Below are 25883 nucleotides of genomic sequence, written 5' to 3' on the forward strand. Positions count from 1 at the left end.
ACAGTTGAAAAATAGCAGCGTTGTATCCGTACTCTTTAATATCCCATTACTCTTTAATATCCCATTATATGGAAGTTAACGACCGGAGAATACACCGCTCGACTACTTGAAGGAAGTAGCTCATGAGCAAGTCTTTTGTATCCTCGCAATGGTATAATTCCTGTAACGTCTCGTTCTCGGAGGATTTATTTCGTTGATTTGTACTTGTTTATTGCTTTTGTGTTTTCATGAATGGAGCATGTCGCATGCGAATCGTAATATGGTTTTAATGGCGTTTCGACTTCAATGATATCAGCGGCTGATTGCGCTTCCCGTAAGAAGCTTCCAATCATTATGTATTTTAGGAACAACAGATAAGGATATTTAGAGAACGAATTAATTATTCAATTGTTCGCGCAAGAAATACCTGTCTCTTTTTCGAAAGTTATAAATGCTGTTTTCAAAGAGTTCCTTAGCTCACCATAAACCAGATAAGAATCTTTGGTTCCATCTAGAAAAAGAAACCTTCAGATCAAACCGAAAGGGGTTCGGATTATATTTTCTAATCGTATTTGTATATTTCTTTTTACGGTCAGCTTGTCATCCACGTACAATCGAACAGAGAGTCCATTAATTATTTCCCTTCGACTTGTTTCAGGGGGAGCATCTCGGAAGCCATGCCGGCTGACGAGTTCGCTGGAAATCGAAACAGAAGCAAACCAAGACTGCAACCACCTTAACGAACCGCTATTATCACTGGCAAGGTCATCGGGCAGACCGGATCTAATCATGCTCACGCCGACCATGCTTCCTGTGCACTCGTTCCTCTTTCTTAACGACGTCAACCAGAAGATCGGGTGGTAAAAAATTCGAAATCGAGTTGAATGAAAATCTCAAGGAATATTAAAAAAAATACGAATAAACAATTTGATATAGAAATCATCCATTTTGGGCAAAGAAAAGAAACAATCAGAAAAAGGAATAACCACAGAAGCTCTGAATTTCATTGCTTCCTAATGGTACTTCCTTGGATATTTTTACATTCTGGAGGCGTGAACGAACTCTGAAAAACAGAAACGACTTCTATCGGATGATCGAAAGAACTACCTGGACACTGAGTATAATTATTCACACGTGCGGATGCCATTTCCGGCATGTTTCTCCATGAAGAAGGTCAGCTTCAGTTTTTGCCACTTGTAGATAGAAGTTGAAGTGGCGGACGTCTTAACGAGGTTACTAGAATGTCAAAGAAATAGATGAGGGAAATATTATGAAGATATATTTATGAATATCTAATTGAGCATTTAATTAAGAACTTAATCGAAAGACCAAAATAAGTTGGTTCTTGAGACCAAGTACCTATCTAAGTATAATAGTCTTTTGTACTTACGGTTTAGTAAGAGGACTCGAGTAAAACGATTACTCGTTAAAAGGAACAATAGAATAATCATGCCTCCGCAGACGGTGGTCTCTGCTTTCATGCCTCATCGCGGAGAATCTCAGCGAAAAAAGTATCCCGAAGCGTGAGCTGAAAGGTGGCTATGTAGGCTGCCTAGTGAATGCCGTCGCCATGGTGGAGCTGGCGTGTAGCAACTCCCTAAGTCCAGGAACCTAATCCCGCGTCAGAAAGACAAAATTCGCTACGGAGAAAAGTAAACAAAAATATATATATAGGAAAGAAGAGACAAAGATTAAAGGTCGTTAAGAATTAAAGGTAATTTAATGATAAAAGAGAGAAAGAATTGTGTAAAAATTCTACTGGGAAAGAAAAGAAAGAAGAAACCTCCAACGAGAAAGACGTGCTCAGAAGCGAGTCCCGCGTAGCGCCATGTAGAGGAGCAGGAAGAAGCGCAGTCTTCCTCAGGCATTCCAGCGTCGAGTAATGCTGAAGCATATCCTGACGGGGCAACCGTCGTCAGCGGGCTCCAGGCACCAGCACAATGACTACCAGGCGAGCTCGGGCTCGTTGCACGGCGGCCACCACCACCACCATCATTCTGGTCACCAACAGGATCAACAGCAACACCATCATTACAACCAAAACAGCAACGTTCGTGGAACGACACGGGGAAGCCAAGGATGGGGAGTCGACGTTTACGACTCGGTGGTCCATCAAAGAGCCAACGTGCATCAGGCTGCCACCACGCCATCTTCCACTCACAGACACCCTTTGAATCATTCTCAGTTGAGCGTGAACAATCTTTCTCAACGATTGAATCACTCGCACGCTCTTAATCTGTCCACGTTGTCCACGTCGAAGCATTCTGTGAACAGCGTCAGTCCTGTTGCCGGTGGGAATAACAATAACAATAATAATAATCTGTCGACTACATTGGGGGTGATATCCCCGGCGCCGCTGCACCAGGACAGCAGACCTAAAGCGAATGGAGGCTTTGATATCTCGAGACTGTCCAGATTACCCAGTCAGGCGACACCTTCGCCTGCACCTGCTCTTCAGGGTACGACTACCGGGGGACAGTTAACCGGTCCCGGTTCCACGGCGTACCCCTTGAACGCTTCCTGGTCGTCGTCCCTGTCAAGGAATCACAAGGACCACGAAGTTAGCGCGAAAGAGACGTTGACCAGTTTGGGTTTATTGTGTCTAGTGTCGTTGTTACTGGCGCTACTCTCGTTGATCTTCTTGCTGAAGATCTCACCGTTAACGGTGACGCCGAGTAGCCTGATCAGCCCGGAAGAGTATACGATTGTCTACGAGGTGACGTTAGCGCTGTGCGCACTCGCCCTCTCCCTAAACCTCTGCTGTCTCCTCATGTGCGCTATACAGTTCCTCTTCACTGTGAAACTCGTCAAGACTTCGTATCAAGGACATTGGTGAGTAGAGTTTTCGTTTTATGCCACGCTGGGTAAATCTGTGATTTATAACGCTTTAAATTCCTTTGTACATAATCCGTACTTTACTCAACCCGAAGGTCGAACAGGGTGTGAAAAATATATACGTTTAAAGTTTGTATCCTTAAGATACTGTTATCTTTGAAAATTCGGAAGTCAAACAAAATACACAAAGAGAAACTTCTAAAAGTGCAAATAAACGTTGAGATACAAATATCCTTTAATCCGAACTATACATATGATGGAAAAAGGACTCTCATAGTCATCGACATTTTCCCTCCTAAATGTCAACAACATCCATATTTACATTGTTGCTGTTGTACATGTAACTTTTCAAACTTACTTAGGTATTGATAAAGAAAAGAAAAATAAGCATTTTCCTGGTAGCTGGGAATTCGCGGGATTCGCGGTCGAACGATGATTACCATTAATTTCTATAATCTGGCGACGCTATCCTCAATCATTATCCTTGTGCCGGAATATAAGTTCTCATTCGTCCATGCGTGGCCTATCTGTGTGCGTCTGGAACAAACGCAGTGTCCCGTATCCCGTGCGATATATCAGAGGCCTGTCTAGTGTTTCTTCTCACGCGGCCTGGAGGACGAAACGCAAAAATTCACATCCTGTACTTGACGTGCAAGCGTTCACCGACCGCGTGTCCCGTTTTTACTGATCAAACACGTGTCTGCAATCACAATACGATACTGTGTGGTGAGATGTATCCGTAAATGCGTATGTTTCGTGACGCGAACCTTGAAAATGAAAATTACACTTTCGTTTATTCCTCGAGCGTCGTGCACGCAGGAAATCGTATAATAATTTTATTACTAAGATTTTTTTATATAGACTACGCTATATTAATTTGTGACCAAGCTGAAAGATCGTGACACGCCCTTTGTGTAGAAATTGCAATATTCTCCGTTTTACCTAATAATTCTCCCAGCAAATTCAGCACGCACGTTTGCGAAAAATATTATCGAATACACACAGTGCAGTGCAGATCAAGTTACAAAGGGAATATAGATATGCTCGCCTCCCGTGACACGCAACTCGAAAGCGAAAATAAGGCTCGTTAAAGACGATACATACTCCTCGAGATGGGATCTGTGGTTTCTGCTCGGAAGTTCCCTTATCGTTGGTCAATCGGATTTCTTTTTTATCTTTTTCGTTGCCGACCGAGACAAAGTAAGCATCGCCGACTCTAATTACTAGCGAATGGAAACGCGCGTTAAGTTATGCAGATTGGCCGAAATCGTCGGCCAAATCACTGTGTGTTACGTCGCGTAACACTCTACCTAGCCGAGGCCACACACCGCGGGCAAGATGGCAACCAGATGTCTTCGGATACTCACTGCGTACCCTCAACAGTCTCAAGTACCTTCCATAAATCTCATAGATTTCCTAGTAAAGGTCCTTCAAACCAAACAAACGTCTGTTTCCGAAGAATTTCCAAAGACTATTGTCTACCACGGCGTGACAAGGGAAAGTTAGTTTTTCTCACGTACGCTGCAACTTTCCTCCCACTAACCACTTTCTCTCGAGGGCGGTTAAGACCCTTCGTGTGACCAATTAACAACGAAGCCTATTCCCTCACTCTCCTAACTAAAATCGTCACCAACAAATCCGATGGTCCCGTGCGCTAGACACACCCATCCTTAGCTTTCCTCCGAGACAGCATCGTCTCCCAAGACAGTACTGATTTTACATCCTTCGAACGGTCAACATCCTTCAACCGGGTATACACACCCGTAGATCAGTCACTCACTCATCTCGTACATACGCACCAGCGTAACTGTCTTCGTTATAAGTTGTTGGAATAAACGGTGAAATATAACTTACTCTGCTGTGTCATATTCATTTAACCACCTCTGTTATCTTAACCGAAACAGGGGAACGACTACTTCGCGGCGTCGATTCACCGAATCGTAGCGAGAATTTACGCCTCTCGCTGACGCGTTTTCCTCGCGACCGCGTCTCTCCGCGAACGGTCGTAACACTGTGATTACCCTCAACGGACACGCCGTTTTGAGTTTTCTCTTCGGTTCTTTAATTCCGTCCTTTTTCTTTCGCTCAGTTTTTTGGCCAGTGGCGGTCTTTTATCGCGTGGCGAGTTTGATTCGCGTGGGAAAATGTCGTGTGCTCTTCGGCAGATAGAAAGATCATTGTTTCTTAAAGCATCCAGACGTTGTGCGTGATTGGCATATTAAAGTTTCTTGCGAATGTTACCGTGTGACCATGTCTCCCTTGTGACCGTAATTGTGCGACGATGTTTTCCTGCAAATATTACCATCTAACAAGTTTTTCCAACGAATATTACTGTTCGATCAGGTTTTACTCGAATCTTGTTCTTCCCTTGATAGGGTCCTTTCCTTATATAGAGTGTCCCAGGATTTCGCAGTCAAATCTATGCCACTATATTCCACTGACTATTTTAATGTACCAAACTACGAAGATGCGGCTGATATTGTGCGTGTTGCGTTATTCCACAACTAGGCTTGATTGGCAGGCCATTGGAACGAGATTTGTTCAAGCTGTTCGAAATGTTGGAGAACGAGCCGTTAACATTGTAATGTATGCAACTACAGAGACGTATCGTAACTTTTGTTTCGAGAACAAATAACAGAGAAGAAGAGAATAATGAAGATTGGACACGGACGAAATTAGCTGTCGATCTTGAAACTCGTGCACTGCGATTTCAGATAATCAAATTAGCATAGAATGAGATTTGGGAACGGGCAGAGTATATTCCGGAGTTTGGATATATATATATTTAGATTAAAGATTGGTTCTTTGCGAGAAACGTTTTTAAGCAACATATGAAATTCTTCGTCTATTTATAGTATATTTCATTTTACTATAGTGGGAGCAGTATTCTATAAATCGGTTTATAAGAGTGCGAATTTATTATCTTAACGCTAGCTCCAACTTTATGTAAATTCTTATATTATCCGACTAATCAATTTCTCAATTTTTGTTGACGTAAGAATCTATATAAAGTTAGAAGAAGAGAAGAAACAACAATGACTGTACAATTCTAAATTAAATGTTGAAACACGGCCTTTTGACCAGGCCTGGTAGAGTTAGTGTTAAATCATGCTTTGTAATTATTTATTTTGGCTGGTGGTAAGCAACGGTAACGCAAACACTGATCGAAGTAGACAGGTGTTCGTTAGACAGGTATTCAGGCCCCAGAATTTCCAGGTCACCGATTGGGGCCCCTGTTGTAAATTTCTGGTGATTCGCCCAACTATTGGTTAACTAAGAGTAAAGAGAAGAGGACAGTTTACATCTGAGCTACTGCTTCGATTAACCACATCTGGCAGAATGGCCTTTAGGGAAGAAAGTGTACCGTTTTCTGTGGTCGACCATCCTTTGTTTTCTTTTCTGAACAATAGATCTAGCTTGGACATTGATAACTAGCGGCTTATCGATCGTTCGATGACACAGGACACAGCCATTCTTTATGCTACATTATCACCACGACTAACTTTTACAGCTGTCTGCTAAGTTAATATTACCGGTTGTGTCACACTATCGCAGTGTGCCCAGAAGAGATAACCGGAGGACGATTAAAATTGCAACGTCACCGGACGCTTCTCGTTTCCCTTCTTTCTCTCTTTTCCTCGTCCTTTCGCTCAACGGTTGTTTCCCCTGCTTTGCCTCCGGGGCTTCCAGACAATTCAAGATTCTGCTGAATTGGAATGCTCGATTTTCTCCTAGAGAGCTGTTTAGCTAGAAGGAATAGTCCGAGTGTCGACGGGTATGCGAAGAACTGTCTTCTTGTGCTCTTAACCACTTAACTACGTTCGACGTGTTTATTCGTTATTGCTTGATTTTACCTGCTCACCCCATAGAGGCATTTTTGAAATTAAACTTTAAAAAGTTAAAAATTAATTGTTTCCAAAATGTTTTCAAATACTCCGAAGATCGTTGGATATTTTCGTGTTAAAATTAATAACAAAGTAAAATATACACAGCTGTATCCGCATTATTAACAATTAATTATCCTACGATATTTTTCCGGGTTACTCGCGCTCCTGAAAAATTTCTACCATGGACCTCTCCCCCATATGTAAGGAAATAAACTCCGCAGTTAACAAATTAATTGTTTCCAAAATGTTTTCAAATACTCCGAAGATCATTGGATATTTTCGTGTTAAAATTACAAAGTAAAATATGCACAGCTGTATCCGTATTATTAATAATGGAGGCTGACTCCTACGATATTTTTCTACCATAAAATTTCTACCATAGACCTCCCCCAAATGTAAGGAAATAAACTTCGCAGTTAACAAATTAATTGTTTCCAAAATGTTTTCAAATACTCCGAAGATCATTGGATATTTTCGTGTTAAAATTACAAAGTAAAAGATGCACAGCTGTATCCGTATTATTAATAATGGAGGCTGACTCCTACGATATTTTTCTACCATAAAAATTTCTACCATAGACCTCCCTCAAATGTAAGGAACTGCGGCATAAGTTCCCTAATAAACAATAGGAATTTCTGTTGTAAACTACAAATTACAAATTACGAAACCTTCCGCTCTAAATTAACTAAAGATCACCAACAATTCTCCTTCGTTCTGAAACTAATTCTCCGACAATGGTGTTCCCTATGAATGAGTCAACTGGCAACGAAAGACCAAAAGCAAGAGGGTTCTCGGTCAGTGTCTCTGGTGCACGCCAGCTAGGAAGCCTTAGCCGAAGGTCGTCCGGCTGAAGATAACTGCGAAGTCTGCAAAGTGGCATTGTTAGCGAAGGAGAAGGAGCCCTGGGGTGTGCAGACGTGCTCCGAAAGAAGCACGAACTTTAATGGTGGGTCCCAGTAGTAGACGGCCGTTCCTCTTCGCTTGCTCATTGTCACTCGAAGCTCGGTGCCCGTCCCTCCTTCCGTACCACGCTACCGAGTCTGAGACGCGAGGATGAAAGGAAAAAAAGCCGAAGTATGACACAGATCCAACGACGACACCAACGACGACACCAACGACGGCGACGACGATCACAGAGACACGAGAAGAATGAAAGACAAGCGGCGCTGCTAAGTGCCGGCTCATTACTTAAATGGTCCGTGATAAGGGATCTCTGGTGCTGCTGGCGCGAACACGCTGAACAGCAGACTTTTCGAATAAAGCCACTTTTGGACAAAGTAGTTGCTGGCTCACGAAGTTTTCTTCTTTCGTTGTTGGATGGCGCAATTCTAAAGTAGGCGCGCATTTTTCTTCGCGATCTCACGTTTCGATCGCGGATTTCGACTTATTGGGGAAACAGGTTAATTGGATTATTACTGGAGAGACGTGGATGGATGAACGTTTTCATCGTTTCGTTCAATGACGGGTGAAACGCGTGAAAAGAGTTCGTAAGGTTTAAGCTGGGTGAGAAAATACAGCTTTGAATTTCCTATAAATGAGAGTTTAACAACGACGTGTCAAACACGACGCATGGAGCATTTGTACTAAATTTCTTATTAAATCTTGTTAATTCACTAGCTAAAAAACCAACTATTACATCGAACATGATACGACCAATAAAAATAAAGATATCGATACGAAGAATACGAAACGTAGATTCTTATGAATATGTGCGTTTCTTTAGGTGTATCGCTCCTCCAAACGACAATTCGCCGAAACACACATCAACTTTAACCAATGTATGAGAAATCGTCTCTAGCGCGTTTTTATGCCAAGATGAACGCTACTGTGACCCCGAACGAACCGTGAAACTGAACGATTCGATCTGTCATTGAAAACGCCCATCGGTCGCGAAAGTCTTGTTCGTTTTTCATCGACGGCCCGGTTTAACGTTACACGCGTGTCTGGTTTCTGTTCACGGGCGGTTCTTCGTGCGTCAGAGCGTCCGAGCATACGCGTGCACCCGTTCGTCTTTCCACCAGAAAGAGAGAAGAGGGCTCTCTGTCGTGGCTGTTGGCATTCCACGCCTTCGAATCCGGCATTTCAAATTTTTTCACCGACACAGGGCACTACGGAACGGGAATAAATTTGGCGGGCCGTGACTGCGCCTTAATATTCCAACAAGCAGACAGAAAAATAGAGAAAGAAACGGGCACTCGCGTGTCTCAATGCTTGTAATTTATTTTTCGATTAATTCCCAATCACCAGCCGATAATTTTGATGTTTCCAGCTGATGATAAATCGAAAAAGTGAATAGAGGACTTCCAGTAGAATTTGCGTGATTCATTCTTGGCGTTGATTGGCGTGAATTGTTCGTCAAGACGTTATTTTTCCAAGGGTATAAAAATCTGTCAGTTAGGTGGAAACTATCAATTTGTATACGAAAGATACGATCGTATTTGAAGATTGTATCGTAGTCATCTGATTTATCGTGCAAATTTTGCACGTGACACTCTATATTAAGTTTGTTGTAGCATTAATTAATCACAGAATGTTACAAGAAAACAAATTTGGTTTGGCAAATATAATGGCCGATGTTATGTAGATATGTGTGGCGGATCGGTATCAATAGGACGCCGACAGGTCGAGCCGCGGGTACCAACCGCCAACACTAGAGGGCTACGACGACAACGAGTCTGTCTGTCTAACTCGCTAGTGGTCGAATATACGAGCGATTGATATAAATACCGCACCTAACGAGACTCACTCTACGTCTAAGGCAGGGACTACCGAGCATAGCCTTACTGACAAGTCCACCGGTAGTCCCGGGACGAAACGCACAACTCTCTCTCTCTCTTTTCATCCGCCTCATTGGTGACCACCGACGACGAACACGCACCTCTGGAGAAGGAGTCAGGAAAGGAGCCAACCACCGACGACGAACACGCCAAGCAAGGTGACCGGATACGAGACGACGACCAAGCCAAGGAAGTGATGTAGCCATTGCAATAGTTCATGGGCATCACCTCCAGCAGCACGTCAGAGAAAGAGAGACAACCACCTCGTCCCCACGACGATCAGCCTTCCATTATCGACGACGAGCCATTCCCTCTAACTTGTATCGCGCTATATAGCTTTGGGGTCACGCTATAGCGCTAGGGGGAGGCTGTGTGGCGGATCGGTATCAATAGGACGCCGACAGGTCGAGCCGCGGGTACCAACCGCCAACACTAGAGGGCTACGACGACAACGAGTCTGTCTGTCTAACTCGCTAGGGGTCGAATATACGAGCGATTGATATAAATACCGCACCTAGCGAGACTCACTCTACGTCTAAGGCAGGGACTACCGAGCATAGCCTTACTGACAAGTCCACCGGTAGTCCCAGGACGAAACGCTCTCTCTCTCTCTTTTCTTCCGTCACATATGTAATGTTCGAATTTGTAAACTATTAACTTTTTCGACAAGGAGGTATAAGGAACAAGTTAAAGTAGACGTCATGTTATGAATCATCTGCGAGATATAAAAGACTTCTTTTATGAGGGATCAACACCTCGTGAAGTCAGATTTTATTTATAACATACTTTACGATTTTGATTTATTTGTTTGAGGTGGTATGTCGTGATAGGGTCGGAAGGAAAACTCAGATTTCTTGAACGATAAATGTTTATTCACTCTAATGTCAATGAGTACACTTGATACAGGATTCGCGATTGTATTCGGTTCGCGAATGCGCGGTTATAAGATAGAGCTTGGAGCGTCATGGCGTATAAATACGTATGGTGATGTTTCGAGCTCGCGGAACACGAAGGTTTTCTTCTCGCCGTGTCGCGTAATCGGGTGAGGACTGATTTTCTCTATTCGCTCCTTTAAACGGTTCGCGAATTCCGAGTTGGCCTGTTGCTTCGTTGGTACGAAGAATTCTGTCGGCAATCGTATGCCAGTACCGTAAACCATTTCGACTACCGTTGCGTTCAGGTCCTCCTTGATAGCGGTTTTTATGCCTAACAAAACAATTGGTAGGACTTCTACCCAGTTGCTCGTATTGTGACATTTTATTGCTGCTTTTAATTGTCGATGTAGGCGCTCTACCATTCCGTTGGATGCGGGGTGATAGGCTGTTGTGCGTAAATGCTTAATGCCGAGCAACCGGCATAGTTCATTGAATAGGTTTGATTCGGACTGGCGTCCTTGATCAGTCGTTATTTTTGAAGGTACGCCGAAACGAGCTATCTATGTAGAGAGGAGGGCCGAGGCAACGGTTGTCGCTATATTGTGAAGTTTCTGCCTTCTAAGGCGTGTCGAAAATGTTTGACTGCGGTGTATATCGCGAGTAGTTCGCGATCGTACGCGCTATATTTTTGCTGAGCGGGGGTCAAAGATTTCGTTGCGAATCTTAGCGGTTGTAATTGGTTATTCGCGCGTTGTTGTAATACTGCCCCCATTGCGTAGTCGGACGCATCTACCGTGAGGCTGATAGGCGCACCTGGTATCGGATGCGCCAGCATCGTGGCGTCCACGAGTGCACGTTGCGATTCGCGAAAGCTGTTTTCCTACTGCTCCGACCACTCGATGGGCGCGTTGCCCTTTTTCGCGCCTTTTAACAGGTCGTTGAGCGGCTCAAGTGTTTTTGCGGCCCCCGGTATGAAACGTCGGTAGAAGTTTATCATACCGAGGTACCTACGTAGTTGCTTGGCGTTCGCGGGCTTCGACAATTTTACAATCGCTTCGACATTTTCGGGCGGCGGCTTAATTCCGTCGGGGTTTACCGAGTATCCGAGGAATGTGATTTCGTGCACGCCGAATTCGCATTTCGTGGGGTTTATCACAACGCCGTAATTATTGAGACGGTTGAGCAAGATTTTCAAATGTTCGCGATGTTGGTTTTCGTCGTTCGAGGCTATGAGAAAATCATCGATGTACGCGTAGACGATATCGAGCCCGCGTATGATTTCGTCGACGAACCGCTGACATGTTTGCGTGGCGTTCCGAAGTCCAAACATCATATTTGTTGTTTCGAAAAGTCCGGTAGGCGTTGTTATCGCGGTTTTTTCAATGTTCTCGGACGCAATCGGAATTTGGTGGTAAGCGCGGACTAGATCGATTTTTGAAAAGATTCGCTTACTATGCAGATGTTGCGCGAAGTCTTCGATATGTGGCGGTGAGTATCTGTCGGGTACGGTGCGGGCGTTCAACGCACGGTAGTCGCCACATGGACGCAGGTTTCCGTCCTTTTTCGGCACTACGTGCAGGGGTGATGCCCACGGGCTTTTCGATGGTCGCATCACGCCTTGCTCGATCATGTGTTCAAATTCCGCTTTTACCTCTTTAAGTCGATCAGGTGCAAGCCGACGCGGTTTGCTGTAGACTGGTGGACCAGGTGTAGTTTCGATGTGGTGTAGCATACCGTGTCGAATTCTCTCTTTTCCGAAGATCCGTGGGCGGGTGAGGTCCGGGAATTCTGCCAGGAGTTGGTGGTATGGTGATTCGCCGATGACGGTCTTGTCGGACGCTTCGTCTGTTGTGGCGGTGTATCCCCTTGATGACGTCTGTGTTATCGTATCGATAAGCCTTTTGTTTCGCGGGTCCACGAGCAACCCGTAGTGGCTTAGAAAATCCATGCCAATGATGGGTGTTTTGAGGTCGGCTACGGTAAAATCCCACTTAAATGCTCTGCGTAGGGACAGGTTGGCCGCGAACAGCTCGTACTCGCTTCTGTTCACGTGTCCGTGTAGCTTGTTGCGCGGGTATACGCAAACATCTGCGCCGGTGTCGATGAGGTAGGAGATCCGCGAGTTCTTGTCCGTTACGAATATGCGGCGAGATGCCAAACCGTCGTCGTTTGCCGCTTTTACGGACGGCTGGTCCGGTTTTCCGAGTTCCAGGAGCAAGGGGGTGTGCACTTTCTCGCGCTTTCTCGGAACTGTGTGTGATAGTAACACAGCCCGTCTTGCCGCAGCGTATCGCGAGGGCGCGAACGGCGGCGGGATCGTGTACGCGAGCGTGATTGTACTCGTGCCCTACGGTGTTCATTGCTTCTTTGCTCGGCTACTAGCGCTCGCATCTCGCTCATATGGGCGTCCATTCGCGCTACCCGCTCGGTGACCAAGTTGGCGAAGGCTGCCATGGCGTCGCCTATTCCGCTATTCTGGCCAGGTGGGAGGGTTATCGCAGGTAGTCGGCCTGCGCTGGCCGCGGCGATCTGCCCTGATTCCAGGGTGGCTTCGTAAATGTTATCGGCAATTTGTATGCGGGAGTCCGGATCGTTGTTCTGTACAGAGGCTAGGATGCTCCGTATGCGCTGTGGAAGTCGACCTTCCCAGACGGTGAAAATGACATCGTCTGCTAACGAATTGGTGGCTAGGCTTTTGAGATCACGGTAAAACTGAGAGGGCTTCCTGTCCCCCATTTGCTCGTTCTCGATTACCTGTCGGAGTCTCTTGGCGTACGACTCTCCCAATCGCTTGATGAGCTCCTTTTTGACGTACTCGTAACGCTCTGTCGCCGGTGCGGCGTCGAATACGTCTCGAATTAATCTCGCGTGCGACTTGTCGAGATTCGCGATGACGACCTGGTATTTTTCTTGGTCACTAGTGATCCGGGCAGTTTCGAACTGCACTTCCAGCATCTTGAACCACAAGTCGACGTCGTCAGACCAGAACGGTGGCACGCGGAGAAGGGCGCTAATCGAGTCTGCGTTGTCCCCGCCGGCCTTCGTACGTGCGGAGTGGGCGTTATTGGTCATTTCGAACTGATTTAGATTCATTGTGTTACGTTTCACGAGCACTCGGGGATAATCACGTCGGGGTCTCCAATTTGAGGTGGTATGTCGTGATAGGGTCGGAAGGAAAACTCAGATTTCTTGAACGATAAATGTTTATTCACTCTAATGTCAATGAGTACACTTGATGCAGGATTCGCGATTGTATTCGGTTCGCGAATGCGCGGTTATTAGATAGAGCTTGGATAGCTACGATTCGAGATACGCTGCGAGTGCGGACAATGATTGCACGAGATGTCGAGAGCTTAGATAATTATTCGGCTCGAACCGTGTAAGTATAACGATCGTGATATACTGCGGTAACTCGCGGTAATAGACTGACATTTTTGTCGCGATGCTGCTGCGGAGGAAGACTCGTTGGGATGTGTCTAAGGATGCGAAGGCATCGGATTCGTTGAGAAAAGCTTTGGTTCGGAAAGTGAGGGAAATGTACGTTAATGTTTATTGGCTAATTCGTGTTGGTCGTTGGAAAAGGATGCTAGCTGCCCTTGAGAGGGTGTTGCTAGCGGGCAGCGTCGTATGTGAGAGATAGCAGATTTCTCGTGTGTCCCCGTGGTAGGTGGTCGACTTCGAGACTGATAAACAAAGACTGTTTGTCTCTTTGGAGGACCTTAGCTAAAATAAATCCTAAGATTTATAGCGGTCCTTAGGCTAGCTGGAAATATTCGGTACGAATGTATCGACATCTGGCAATCATCTTGTCCGCAGGTATAGGGTCTTTTTGTCGTGCGTCAAGCGACGTAAACTGTTGGGAAGTTTACTGTCAAGTGCCGCCACATGTTCACTGCAGCCGGTTATAGCGGATGTTACGGATGATCTATGGGAAGATTCACACGAACAAACCTTTATGGACTAACCAAATTTATTTTGTTATTAAAAACGATCTACAGAACCGATCGACGACTGGTGTTCAATTTAAAAATTGCTTCTCTATAAAAGCAAGAAATCTAATTTACATCGTGTTCTTCATCTGTCGCCTCCATATACATCCTGGTGGCAATAAAATTCTGAATTTACGAGAAATCCGTATTTCGACTTAAGCTTATCGATGTTACCGACTGGACAAAGCCTTCGAGAGTTTAAATTAACCGATCGACCCTTCGTTGAAAGGACGAGCAAGTGCCAGGAAACTATCGCGGGAACGCTCGTAAAAGCGCGCAATGGTTCGGCGTGGTAACCTAGGAAGAGGAACAGGTGCGACTGAATCGTAACGGTTGTCGTGGCCCCTTTCAAACGATCCGTGGCCACCCTTCAGTTTCGGCGTCATTAACCCTTCCCTTCTTTCTTCCTGGTTCACTTAGAAACGAAGAAAATTCCGGAGGTAGTTTGCTCTTAGCAGCTGCCATTTTTTTTTCTTTGTTTAGTCGACACGAAGCATTTTGGAGAATTTCTGTGATTGCATCGCGAAGGTACAGAGAATAAGAAAAAGCGCTCTTTGTTCGTTGACAACTTTCTGTCAATTAGAAATAAGAGTAAACGGCATAACAGTTTTCTTCTTTGCCACTGTATACGTAATTTTTGTTAGACTTTAACAACTCGTATTTTTCGTGAGCAAATACTGTCGAGTGGTTATACACTGTATATGTGAAGCTTCGTTTTCTTCGCGCGAAATATCCATGTTGTTCTTTCTATACTTGTGTTCATATATCATGACGTTCAGCCTACACGTGCCCGAGAATGTAATGTAACAGATAATTGGGTTCGAGCTGTAAATCTTTCATTTGCAGCATGACGCGAATCTAACAATACTTCTTTCCTTGTTCAGATCATGAATATTTTTGTCGCGTGCAGGTAGAATCATATGTCTAGAGTATCCACGGGTTTCGTGTTTACTTATTTCTTTAACTAACTTCGGTTTTAACCAACTTCCTATTAACCAGCAAATTAATCAAATACTTTCAGAATCAATGACAAGAATATACCGAAAAGTGTCGAAAGAATTTTAAAGGTACAATCATTTTCCTAAAAGTTATCTTGAGACGTATTGTATCGTTAGTCTCATAGAGTTAACCACTTTTCTCTAGAATAATACTCGAACACAGCTGTAGCTTTCTATAAATTTCCTCGATATTCGATTGAATTTCCCGAGATCGTTTCCAATGACGAGATCGCAGCAGTTGTTACGAAGAATATCGGAAGAGCGAAGAACGCGTATGTGTGTCTGATCCATCATTCACGATAGTCTCTACGGTCCATGCGTATGATCCATCATCTGCGTAACCATTTTACAATCCTCACCGTGGAAATGCCGATCCGCGATGCTATTCTCGCGCGCACTCGACCGCTTAAGAGTGTCGTGTAAAATTAAGGTAAAAAGTAAGGAACTTGTTAATTTCCGACAAGGAGATAAAGTTCTTTTTATTTTTTACTCAATTTATACAATTTTTTCGGTTCGCGATGATACACTTTCGATACTTGGATTAGTTAAGAATTTTTTTATTAGACTGACTGGATGATTTTGAAGGGAGAATTTATATTCTTCCATTCGTTGGAGTGGGAGAAGGTTTTGTTTATACTTAGTGTAAAATTCGGAGAACGGCTGGAGTGATCGAATGCCACTCAGGCGGCTGAGAACGGATGCTGACCGGACGGTCACACGCGATAAGGCGTTCGGAATTTCGGTTTGTTATATACAGCTGCTCGAATTTCGTCTGTGACAAGAGCATCGTCCAGAGACGTTTCCATCATACACAAATAACTTTGTTTTTCTTCTTGCAGTCGGAAGCGTAGAGAATTCGATGTTTCTGGCTGATCTGTTGTTTTATCATTTGCGCGGCATTTTTTCGCGGTTAGAAGAAAGATGAGATTAATATCTTTGTGGTATTTTGATACTTATCGATCTGCCGATAATGTCGATGCTGGTAGGGGAAAGCGTGGTTGAGAAGAAGCGCGCTTTTTCGATAAATTATGAATTATGGCTAACGGTAATTCACGCAATTTACATAATCTAGATGGAACAGACGCTTTTCAAGATCGCTTGTCGACTCATTTATGTTTATAATTTTCAGGAGAAGAAAATCTAAACCTTGAATATATTCAATTCGAATATGTACTGTAGCCTAAATTCGGGTCTTTTTTCGACTTTCAACGATATCGATTTTGTCTCGATTGACTTCCTGCCGGTTTACGTGCTTTTATTCTTACTCCTTCTTCTTCTTCCGGTGTCCAATGATTCCTTTGAAAATCGACGCGGTTAGTACCGAAGCGTACGCTTCCGATGCGGAAAGTACGCGATCGAAGCGCGTGGCTTCTGACCGGAAGCGTAGCCTTGCAAACGCGATTAGATTGCATTAGCTACGAGACTGAAATTAAATCTCGAGTCGGAATTGTATTTAATTTTCTTCGGGAAGTTCAATGCCGGAATCGAAAATTAGACGATTGAATAGGGATTCCTAGTTGATTTTAGACGTCCCTCTTCCTGTAACTCCCACCGAACTTGCATTGGGCGTTGTTCGTAGGCTTGTCGTGCGGCAAACCGTTTCGCAAGAGCTTATTTGCATTTCCTCTAACTGCGGTTCGCATAAGACGCGTCAAAGGAATATTGACTACTATCTATTAGGTCAGATTTTTTCACTATTTTCTGCTTCTCGTAGGATTGTAATGTTACAGTACCGGTAACACGAAGCTTGATCTACGGCAAATAATAAAATATCTTTGAGATTAAAAAATATAAAGATTTGAAAATTAGGACATTTGAAAGTTTGTACTTACTCGACTGAATTGCTATTAAGTGACGTTTAAAAATTTTAATCACAAGGTTGAAAGTAATATAGTTAGTAATTCTAACGAACACCTATCCTCAGATAGATTGGTATACACACGCGAGTCGACCGTATTCTCCGGAAATGAAAACAACTACATCCCTGGAACCTGGAACACGTGATTTTCCGCATATCCATTAAAGCAACATCGGTCAGTGACTCGTCTACGGTGCAGTCGCTAGACTCAATTAATGACCACGTTCTGGTCGTAAATATAGAAAAGGCAGCGAGATATTTTAGTTTGTTGGCTAACTGGGCTGAGGTTGGGTCAATGTTTCTGTGGATTTCATTTACCTCTTCCGGCCTCCTTATATTTTCTGAATTCTTACAATTTCCGAGATACCAGTTCATAGCAAATTGATTCTTATTATGGCGTAGGATATAGTAAATCTTATTGTCTAAAAATACAGGAAAAGATTTCATTTTAGATGATTATTTCATTAAAAGATTATTATTTTTTAACATTTTATTCAAGCGTTTCTTAAGACATTTGTTCAAAGAGATGTCAGGTTATAAAAAATTGAATCAACCTTCCCAAAGCTCCTTAACCTCTTGTTATTTTTGATAAATCAATAGCATTACGCAATATATACCGTGTGATTTCCCTAGACGATCTAGTAGCACTCTTCTTTACAACCTTCTTTCAAAACGAGAAACAAGAAGAGGATTTACCAAATATCATTGTCATCGAAGCGCAGAGACGCTCCGGTGATTCTTATCTCCATTCATCTCTCCGAGTGAAACTATTTGACGTCGCCTTGAATAGGCTCAGACAGTTTTGTCGGGGGTCCGTGTCGTCGACTGTAGCCAGCTCGCACGATCGTGAATGGAAAGACTCGTATAAAATCAAAGGGCCGACAGACTCTTCCTGCTTAGACGAGATCAATGAGATCTCGTTCAATAGAGAAGTTACCTTCTCGACCGCCGGCGCCGTATTACCCTTCAAAGTCACCGGAAAGTCATATAAGCCAACCGATGCAGCCTAACCTTTATCCACAGATAAAATAGGTTTCTCTTATTCCATCTGAATTTCTAAAGAAACCAAGACTTGATTTCAGTCTGGTTAAAAGCTTCGCTCGATTAAAGCTGTTTTTCAAGCAATAACCTACTTTGTGAATTTCATGCACGCGAATCCAAGTATGTATGCGGCAGAAATGAAGCTTTCGTGCATGTCTAATTGTAAGTTGATGCGAAACAATGCGCATGCGCCGAAATCCCATCACTTTGCGGACCCACATTGTGCCTTTTATTAAGGCGCCTTGTTTGTTTACTCTTCTCGAGCTAATTCTTCACTATTATTATCTACATTATTTTCACTGGCTAACAACTGGTTGGTCTGCAATTGACTAACCAATACAAATTTTTCGTTACGTGCATATATTCGAAAGAATTCGAAATTAAATTATCATGTATTACGGGCAGTTACGATAGAGTGACACAAAGCAATCTGTGTTTGAATGCCTCCACTCGTGGACAATATCGATATAACCTAAATGCGATAAATCGCGAACGTTTGATTCGACTCATGGGAAATTTACGCGTTTTTGAATCGTCCCGAGTCGCACGCGAAATGCAGGTCAGAGAACCGTCTAATATTTATTGTTGAGATCGTGGGCTTGATCTTAATGGCGCGGCGGCACGCGATTCTTTACCAACTATGCTCCTTAACTCCAGCTCTCGACCTTCTTCCCTATTCAACTAGCTCGAGCAGTGAAATTGACTCTGCATGCCTGTGATTTTGGCAGGGAATGGGAGTCGAGTTCGTAGTGAATGCACATTGTGTATACGTGTTTTAGGTGGTTTGTGTGAGTTTGTTGCGGAGATTCGAGACATTTATTTAACCTCTTTATCATATTCGAGCCTGTGCAATATAACCATATCTTAAATGTAATAAGTTTTATTTTTTATTGCAAAGTTCTTGAAATATATAATGCACACAATAAGTGTATAATATTTTATATATATATATATATATTATAAAGAAGTTTGGGATAGTTTAAAGATGAAATAAATTGCTTTTTAAGTTTAATCTCTTACTTTCGACGAAATCAAGTTTCTCTGGAATTTGGTGGAGTTTAAGATTTGATATCGGTGTCGTAGGAGTTATGTGACACTTTAAGGTGGAATAAATCTAGCGAGGAGTTTAAAGTGCGGCAAAGGAGCGTGGAATGTTGCAATAGAAATTTATTGCAGTGTTAGTGCATTGGTAGATTGATCAAATTTACGTGTAGCGTGGGTAACCAATGGTAAATATTTTGCAATGTGTATAATTTCTCAGTAATCTGAGGCTTATAAAATCTATTGACAACTAATGGAAATTGTTGATTTAACAGATCAATTTTAAATTCCTCGTTAATCTAAATTTTTTTAATCCTATTTACAGCTAAACCTTACGACGAAAAATTAACGAAGTGGAATAAAAATGGCATTGTGATTCTTCTCGTCGTGTATTGGTGTCACATCAAATTTAAGAGACAGTTTTACTTGCGGATGCTGCGTGTTACGTTGGTGAAGTCGACGAAAGCGCAAAATAGGAGCTCGTCCGAAATACACTAACGCGGAAGGTTAAATTTAACGCAAAAGGCTGAGAAATTAGTTTAGAACTCGAAGTTTCATTGGTACGACGCTCTTGAAACGCATTCAAAGAGGTCGGCGACCTCGAAAGGGGATGAACGCAACTGTTTCGTGGGAATTTCTTATTGTGGCTTATTTGGATGAAGCTACTTTAAAATCAGCGCTGGATTCGTCTGTATTTTGCCCGGAAATCATAAAATGTTTAGGCCAGGCGACTCCATGTACAGAAAATGTTATGTCCACTTTTTACGTCCGTAGAATTCAACTCTTTACTACTATGCACTTCTTCTCCAAAAAAATATCGCGTTTCAATATTAAAAAAGTTTCAATAATATACTATCCATTAGAAGAATGATAACATGATAACCTTACAAATTATTAGTATTAACAAATTCTTATTGTCGTATAGAAATGCCAACTATTGCTTCGGTAAAACAAACAAAGGAATTTTACAGGTAAATTTTACAAATTACAAGTCATCTTATAACGCAAAATACGACGTGTAAAATTGTCTCAATTTATTAATAGTATTAATAAATTATTATGATAAAAGATGCAGGAATCTTAGCCTCATGAGAAATTAGAGATGAAAATGAGTGGGAAAAGATTAATCACTGGTCCTCCTAAAAAGATGCAGTCCCATGGATGGATGGTTGTGCGAGTATTACAGCAGCGCAAAACCGTTCCCCGAATTCTCATCCCGGACGTCGTACGACCAAAGACAAAAACAACTCACTCGAGGGCATTGCGGAGAGACATTCATCGAGGACACAATAGTATTATTCCAGGAAGCGCTAGTTCTTCCTAGATTCCGGTCACAATGTTCTTAACGCCTGGAAATTAGTCTTGACCAGGAAACATCTATAACGGCATGTATTTTCTGCCGTGATTGTAAATCTGTTTGGAACATGCGGTTTGTCCGTTAATCTAGGCGCTGTTGTTCAATTGAGTCAATATTATTTGTTGGTAGATTAGTGTGTGCAAGAGCGCTCTATCCATTATTGACCAATTCGAGCACGTATTGGTAAATTTCACACCGGCAATTACGGTGAAATCGTTCGTGGTCGCTGGAAATTAGCAGTATCGTTTGCGGTCGTGAGCTGATTGACACTGCGTGAGCGGGGAATTATGTGAAGCAGCTTTGCTTTGTCGTTTCATGCATTTAATAGGTTTACGGCGGTGGACAGAGTTTGTAAAAAATGAAGACAAGGTAGAAAAAGATTATTTTTCATTTTTTACTATTAGATTATTTTCAAAGTGATCTTTTCAGTGAAATATGATTGACAAAAAATAAGATCTATAATTGAATCATTATAGAAAATAGAATAATATTGATAATAAAGAAATAAAAATCAATTATAGAATAACATATAATAATAATAATAATAATAATAATAACAATAATGTGGATAGACTTTATGTTTACTTTTATATGTATAATGATACTGTTTGATCCTTGAATTAAAGTTAAGATTAACGTTGCGATTATGATTATCCTTTGTCTGACTAAATATATTTGAAGTATCAATTACAGTAGAATTTTTGAAAGATTCTTGGCTGTTAAACAAAAAACTGGTTCCTTTATTGTTAGGGAAGTGATACATTTACACTGTACATGAGAGTGTGTGTGTAAGGGTTAGAGGGCGTCAAGGACTTAGTGGAGACAAAAGACTGTTGCCAGATGTTAGAAGAATCTAGGATAGTCGGTTGGCGACCAGCGTGCGTGCAAGACGTTCTTCAGAGAGTAATATAGATGTATAACTGTTGTGTGGGAAATATAGTCAATAATTTGTATTCCCAAATCCTCGAATTTCCTTAACATTTATATTTCGCTCAATTATCATAGAATCGTGAAACTGACTTTGACTTCAAATTTTGTCTGTTTCAGGAGTAACAAGTACCTGCAAAAATCATCCATCAGCCGGATATGTGCTGTCGAAGGGTTTTTCATTAGCATTCCCGTCTTTCTAACTGGTAAGAACCAATTCCTTCAATTCTGTCAACTTTAACCTTTTGAAAGATACTAGTACATAAGTTATACGTTTAATTTTTCTTGAATTCAGGCATGAATCTAAAAGATACTGTAAACTATCTCTGAGTGTATGAAATCAGTTTAGAAATCCAATGGAAATAAAGTTAATTTTAACGCCGAATAGTCATTATTTTTCTTAGAAAAATAAAAATGATCGTCTTTTAGGGAAGTTTTAACAGATTAATTTATAAAGAGCTGAAACAGAATATTCATGTCATGCATGAATACGGCTGGTGGATGGATCGAGATCTAATCTAAAGTTTACGTTGTGTCATGCTGGTTTACACAGCTATCATTCGCTCGATCGATCGTTAAGCTGTTGAACTCGATTCCAGACGGACATTTTGACTCTGTTCAGAAGAAAACTGCGTTTTAATAAATTTGACGGAATAGAAATTATGATAGACCACAACGTTTTTTTAATTATATCATAAAATTTATTTATTTTTTTTTAATGTCATGTTAGAAACTTCAAATACTGTCCAAAACTTCGAACGTAATCGTTTTAGAAATTTGTAAATTACTTAACGACCAAAAATATTGAATTCTCTATTGTCTGAAGATAGATTCTCTATAATTTAAGTAATTTATTCGTCGAGAATTGATATATAAAGACTTAAATAATAAATTAATTGAAAAATAATTTGCGACTAGTATTGAAAGTTTCAATGAAAAGCATATGTATATAGTTTACGCTTCGAGAATTATATGTATTGAGAATATGTATTTGCGCTGATTCTTTGTCCCGCTTGTTATGGCATACGTGTTATAATGATCCTCTAACAATGCTTTCAGGTATGATATTGTATACATTCAACCAGTTTCATTCGACGCCGGTGTCACGTAAAATGGATACTTGGGTTGCGAGAGAAAAGAAAGCTGAGTCGTAGCCCAACTATTAATTCTCTTTTATCGAACTTTATTATGACTTTGGCACTTACAGTAGAATAACGTTGAACAGAGAAAGGGGTGTGGTACAAGAACAGCAACTAGAACGAGAACTCCCCGGGCTGGATGAAGTCTCGGCTTATATACACCCTGGCTTGGGGATGTTGGGGGGTTTGGTGTGGATTCCAAGGAGTCCGAAAGTCGGGGTTGGGGCCTTATCTCTGATGGGGACTAAGATGCGTCGCGGCGTTGGCGTCCGACAGTCGGGAGTCGATGTCTTTTCTCTGAGAGGTAATTGGCGTCACACCGGCAATCGTTACGTCGGTTTTCATAGGCCTTGGCATCGTGTTTTGTGGATGCGCAATGGTCCATAACGTCTTCGTGTGGCAGAGGGTAAGAACATATCGCTATTAAAAAAGAAAACGAACACGTTCAAACACGTCTAAATCGTCTTTTATGTGTATTTTACTCGGAAATCGTTTTATCGTGAAATTTTGTTTTCAGAGTTACCATAATTTATCTGGTAGAGTTCATAAAAATTTTTCTGAAATCAATTGCAAGCTTTTAGGAAACCAGGATTTTTCACATTTTTAAGAAGCGTTATAATTATATTGCTGATCTTTATTTTATTCGTACGAAATTGAAAAGTACGCAAATGGCGCAAAATGCATAAAATGCGCTAAAATATACGTATATAAGAAAACAAATCTCGATTAAAATTTTATTTCTTTGATTATGTTCGTAAAACTACAAACTTGTATAAAAATACGCATTCTAGTTATAAGTGTTAAAACATTCGATCTAGTCCTTATCACATTCATGAAAACCTCCATTTAACCATTCGTTGTATCAACGAACATTCATATACAAAACTTACCACCTACCACATCCTCCGCGTATTAATATAATCCCCTTTTATAAATTATACACTTTAGAGTGGACTGGTTGGGTCAGAGGGATATAAGCTTACAAGTTCTCGAGGAGTTCTACCGAAGTTACATTTACGTTTGCATAATTTCACCGAAAAAGATACTCTGTAGAATGACAGGTTCGTTTGTTTATGTGATCCGCGATCGCAACTATTTCAAGGGGCTTTTATAAATAACCATACACACGATATTCAGTGTATTTTCGTATTCTCGTTTATTTTTGGGAGATTTGTAAAACTGTTGAACAAAATAATTGAGTAACGATTATATTTGCTGAGAAAAAGTCTTTTTCTCTGTACCCCTCCTTCTACTTCAAGCATGTAGTATTGACAATAAGATTGACAATGGCTGAAAGTAATCCAAAAGAGTTTTCACCATGGTTATCGGTAACGAAAAAGATTTGAATCATCTTTAATACTTATTCGTAACTAGAATCATCTCAACTAAAATGTAAATTCTTATATTATAACTTTTTTAATTTGTTATGGCCCCTGACTACAACCTAACCTATCATTCTTATTTCGTAGGAGAAGACGAATGCCGTGAAGGTGTTAGCGCGCGAACAGTGCGAAGCGGCGGTACAGCTGCAGCGTCAGCAGCAGCTGCAACAGCACCAGAACCAGCACCAGCTACAACAGCAACAACAACTACGTGGCCCGTTAACCATCCCCCATGCTGGCTGCCCAACGAAAGTCGGGCCCGTGACGAACCAACTAAATACCAGCCACGCAACGCACGGCCGAGCTGCACAGTACCAACACTATCATCACCATCATCATCATCGACACGTGTCAATGTCTCCACCGCCCTTGTTGCTCTCATCGCCAGCTCCGATCGCGGCGACGCACAATCATCTGAACGTGAGCGGACACAGAAACGTGGTTACGCCACCGGATACACCAGCAGATAGATCGCCACCGAGTCCTGGAAATACGCTAAATAGATCGCAGCATTTGCCACGGGAAGCAACCGGCAGCGTCAGTTCTGGTCTTCCGGCTGCCACATTGGATCTAAGTAGCGCAGCAACCACCAATAGTCCGCATGAATTGTCCACGTTAGTTTAGAAATTTAGTCCGAACATTATATCTTCACATAGGATTGGAGATTAATAGTTGATAGTTAATTTACACATCGATCTTTTTATTTGTAAATTGGGTCGTGGTTTAGAGTTGGTTTGTAAAAATTCGGTCCTAATTGTTAAATGATGAATATTGATTAAGAATAATAGGCATTGATGTACCAATCTTTTTTTAACTTATATACTTGAGCACACGCATTGAAGATTTCACTTTTATTCAGTGAAACAGCAACTTCATTACTCGCTTATTCAATACGGCAATTGCATATATTTCATGGACATTTTAACAATGTTTGGAATAATTTCTAACGGTACAATTGTGATGAAGTGAAAAAAATCGTGATAAGAAACAGAGAGAAAAGTTGCTCGTTAATGAATATTGACCAGAAATAAAGTAATTTCTAAAGAATATCCCGAAGACGTCGTAGATATGACGAAAGGAATGATTAATTTATACCCGCGTGTATCTTGCCATTACCATACTATTATTATTATTATTAATATTGTTAGTAGTACTCGATTACATTATTATTAATATTAATATTATTGCCTTATTATTATTAATGTTATGGAACCTCTAGTCCTAGGTTACTTTCGCTGCCACGAAAGGATAAGATTTTCGAATTTTTGACTATTACGTGTAATTCAAGTTTTCCTGTTGCGCATGCGCAGTAGAAAGAAAGTTAGCGGAACTCAAATCTCGAACTATAGAGAGTTGAAAAGTAGTAAAGTAAAAAAGCACGAATAACATTTGTATTTGTGCTGGATTAAGTTTGATAATTGAAAATTGAGTTTGATGATAACATTTTTTTCGTATTCGCTTTGGTAAATATTAGTTTTATTTAAAATTGAACAAAGCATTTTATGTTTTTCAAATACGGTACATAATCGTAATATCGAATTTTGTAAACTGATAGTAAGAAACTCTATACTTCGAGACTGGAACTTTGATCAAGTTCACATTGAACGTAAACTGACTTAATTTTGTTATTTAAGCGTGTATACTATACGTGTTTGTTCCTTCTTCTCTTGTGCGCAGGCTATAGCTTAATTATTTCCAATAAACGCAGTTATATCGAATCAATGACCGATACAAATTTAGATATTAGGATTATTTAAACAAGAGATTAAAAACTAAAAAGTATTGTTTTTATACTGCA

General features: G+C 41.5%; 1 protein-coding gene across 1 annotated transcript; it reads left to right on the forward strand.

Moving 5' to 3' along the window:
• Positions 1-1828: 1828 nt before the first annotated feature.
• Positions 1829-25153, forward strand: LOC117239929. The gene is made up of 5 exons (XM_033505763.1): positions 1829-2811; positions 21685-21770; positions 22624-22664; positions 23008-23109; positions 24173-25153. Exons 1-5 carry the CDS (start codon positions 1862-1864, stop codon positions 24707-24709), a joined length of 1716 nt encoding a protein of 571 aa, XP_033361654.1. The 5' UTR covers positions 1829-1861; the 3' UTR covers positions 24710-25153.
• Positions 25154-25883: the final 730 nt, after the last annotated feature.

Source organism: Bombus vosnesenskii, unplaced genomic scaffold (genome assembly GCF_011952255.1).
Source record: "Bombus vosnesenskii isolate JDL3184/JDL3185 unplaced genomic scaffold, Bvos_JDL3184-5_v1.1 scf7180000014498, whole genome shotgun sequence".
Lineage (NCBI taxonomy): Eukaryota > Metazoa > Arthropoda > Insecta > Hymenoptera > Apidae > Bombus > Bombus vosnesenskii.

Bases quoted from the DNA above. Each gene is read 5' to 3' on its own strand.
- LOC117239929 (XM_033505763.1), top strand. From the start codon at position 1,862: ATGCTGAAGCATATCCTGACGGGGCAACCGTCGTCAGCGGGCTCCAGG. The intron at 2,812-21,684 runs GTGAGTAGAGTT...TGTCTGTTTCAG, and splicing joins ACTTCGTATCAAGGACATTG to GAGTAACAAGTACCTGCAAA. The intron at 22,665-23,007 runs GTGTCACGTAAA...TTTCTCTGAGAG, and splicing joins ACCAGTTTCATTCGACGCCG to GTAATTGGCGTCACACCGGC.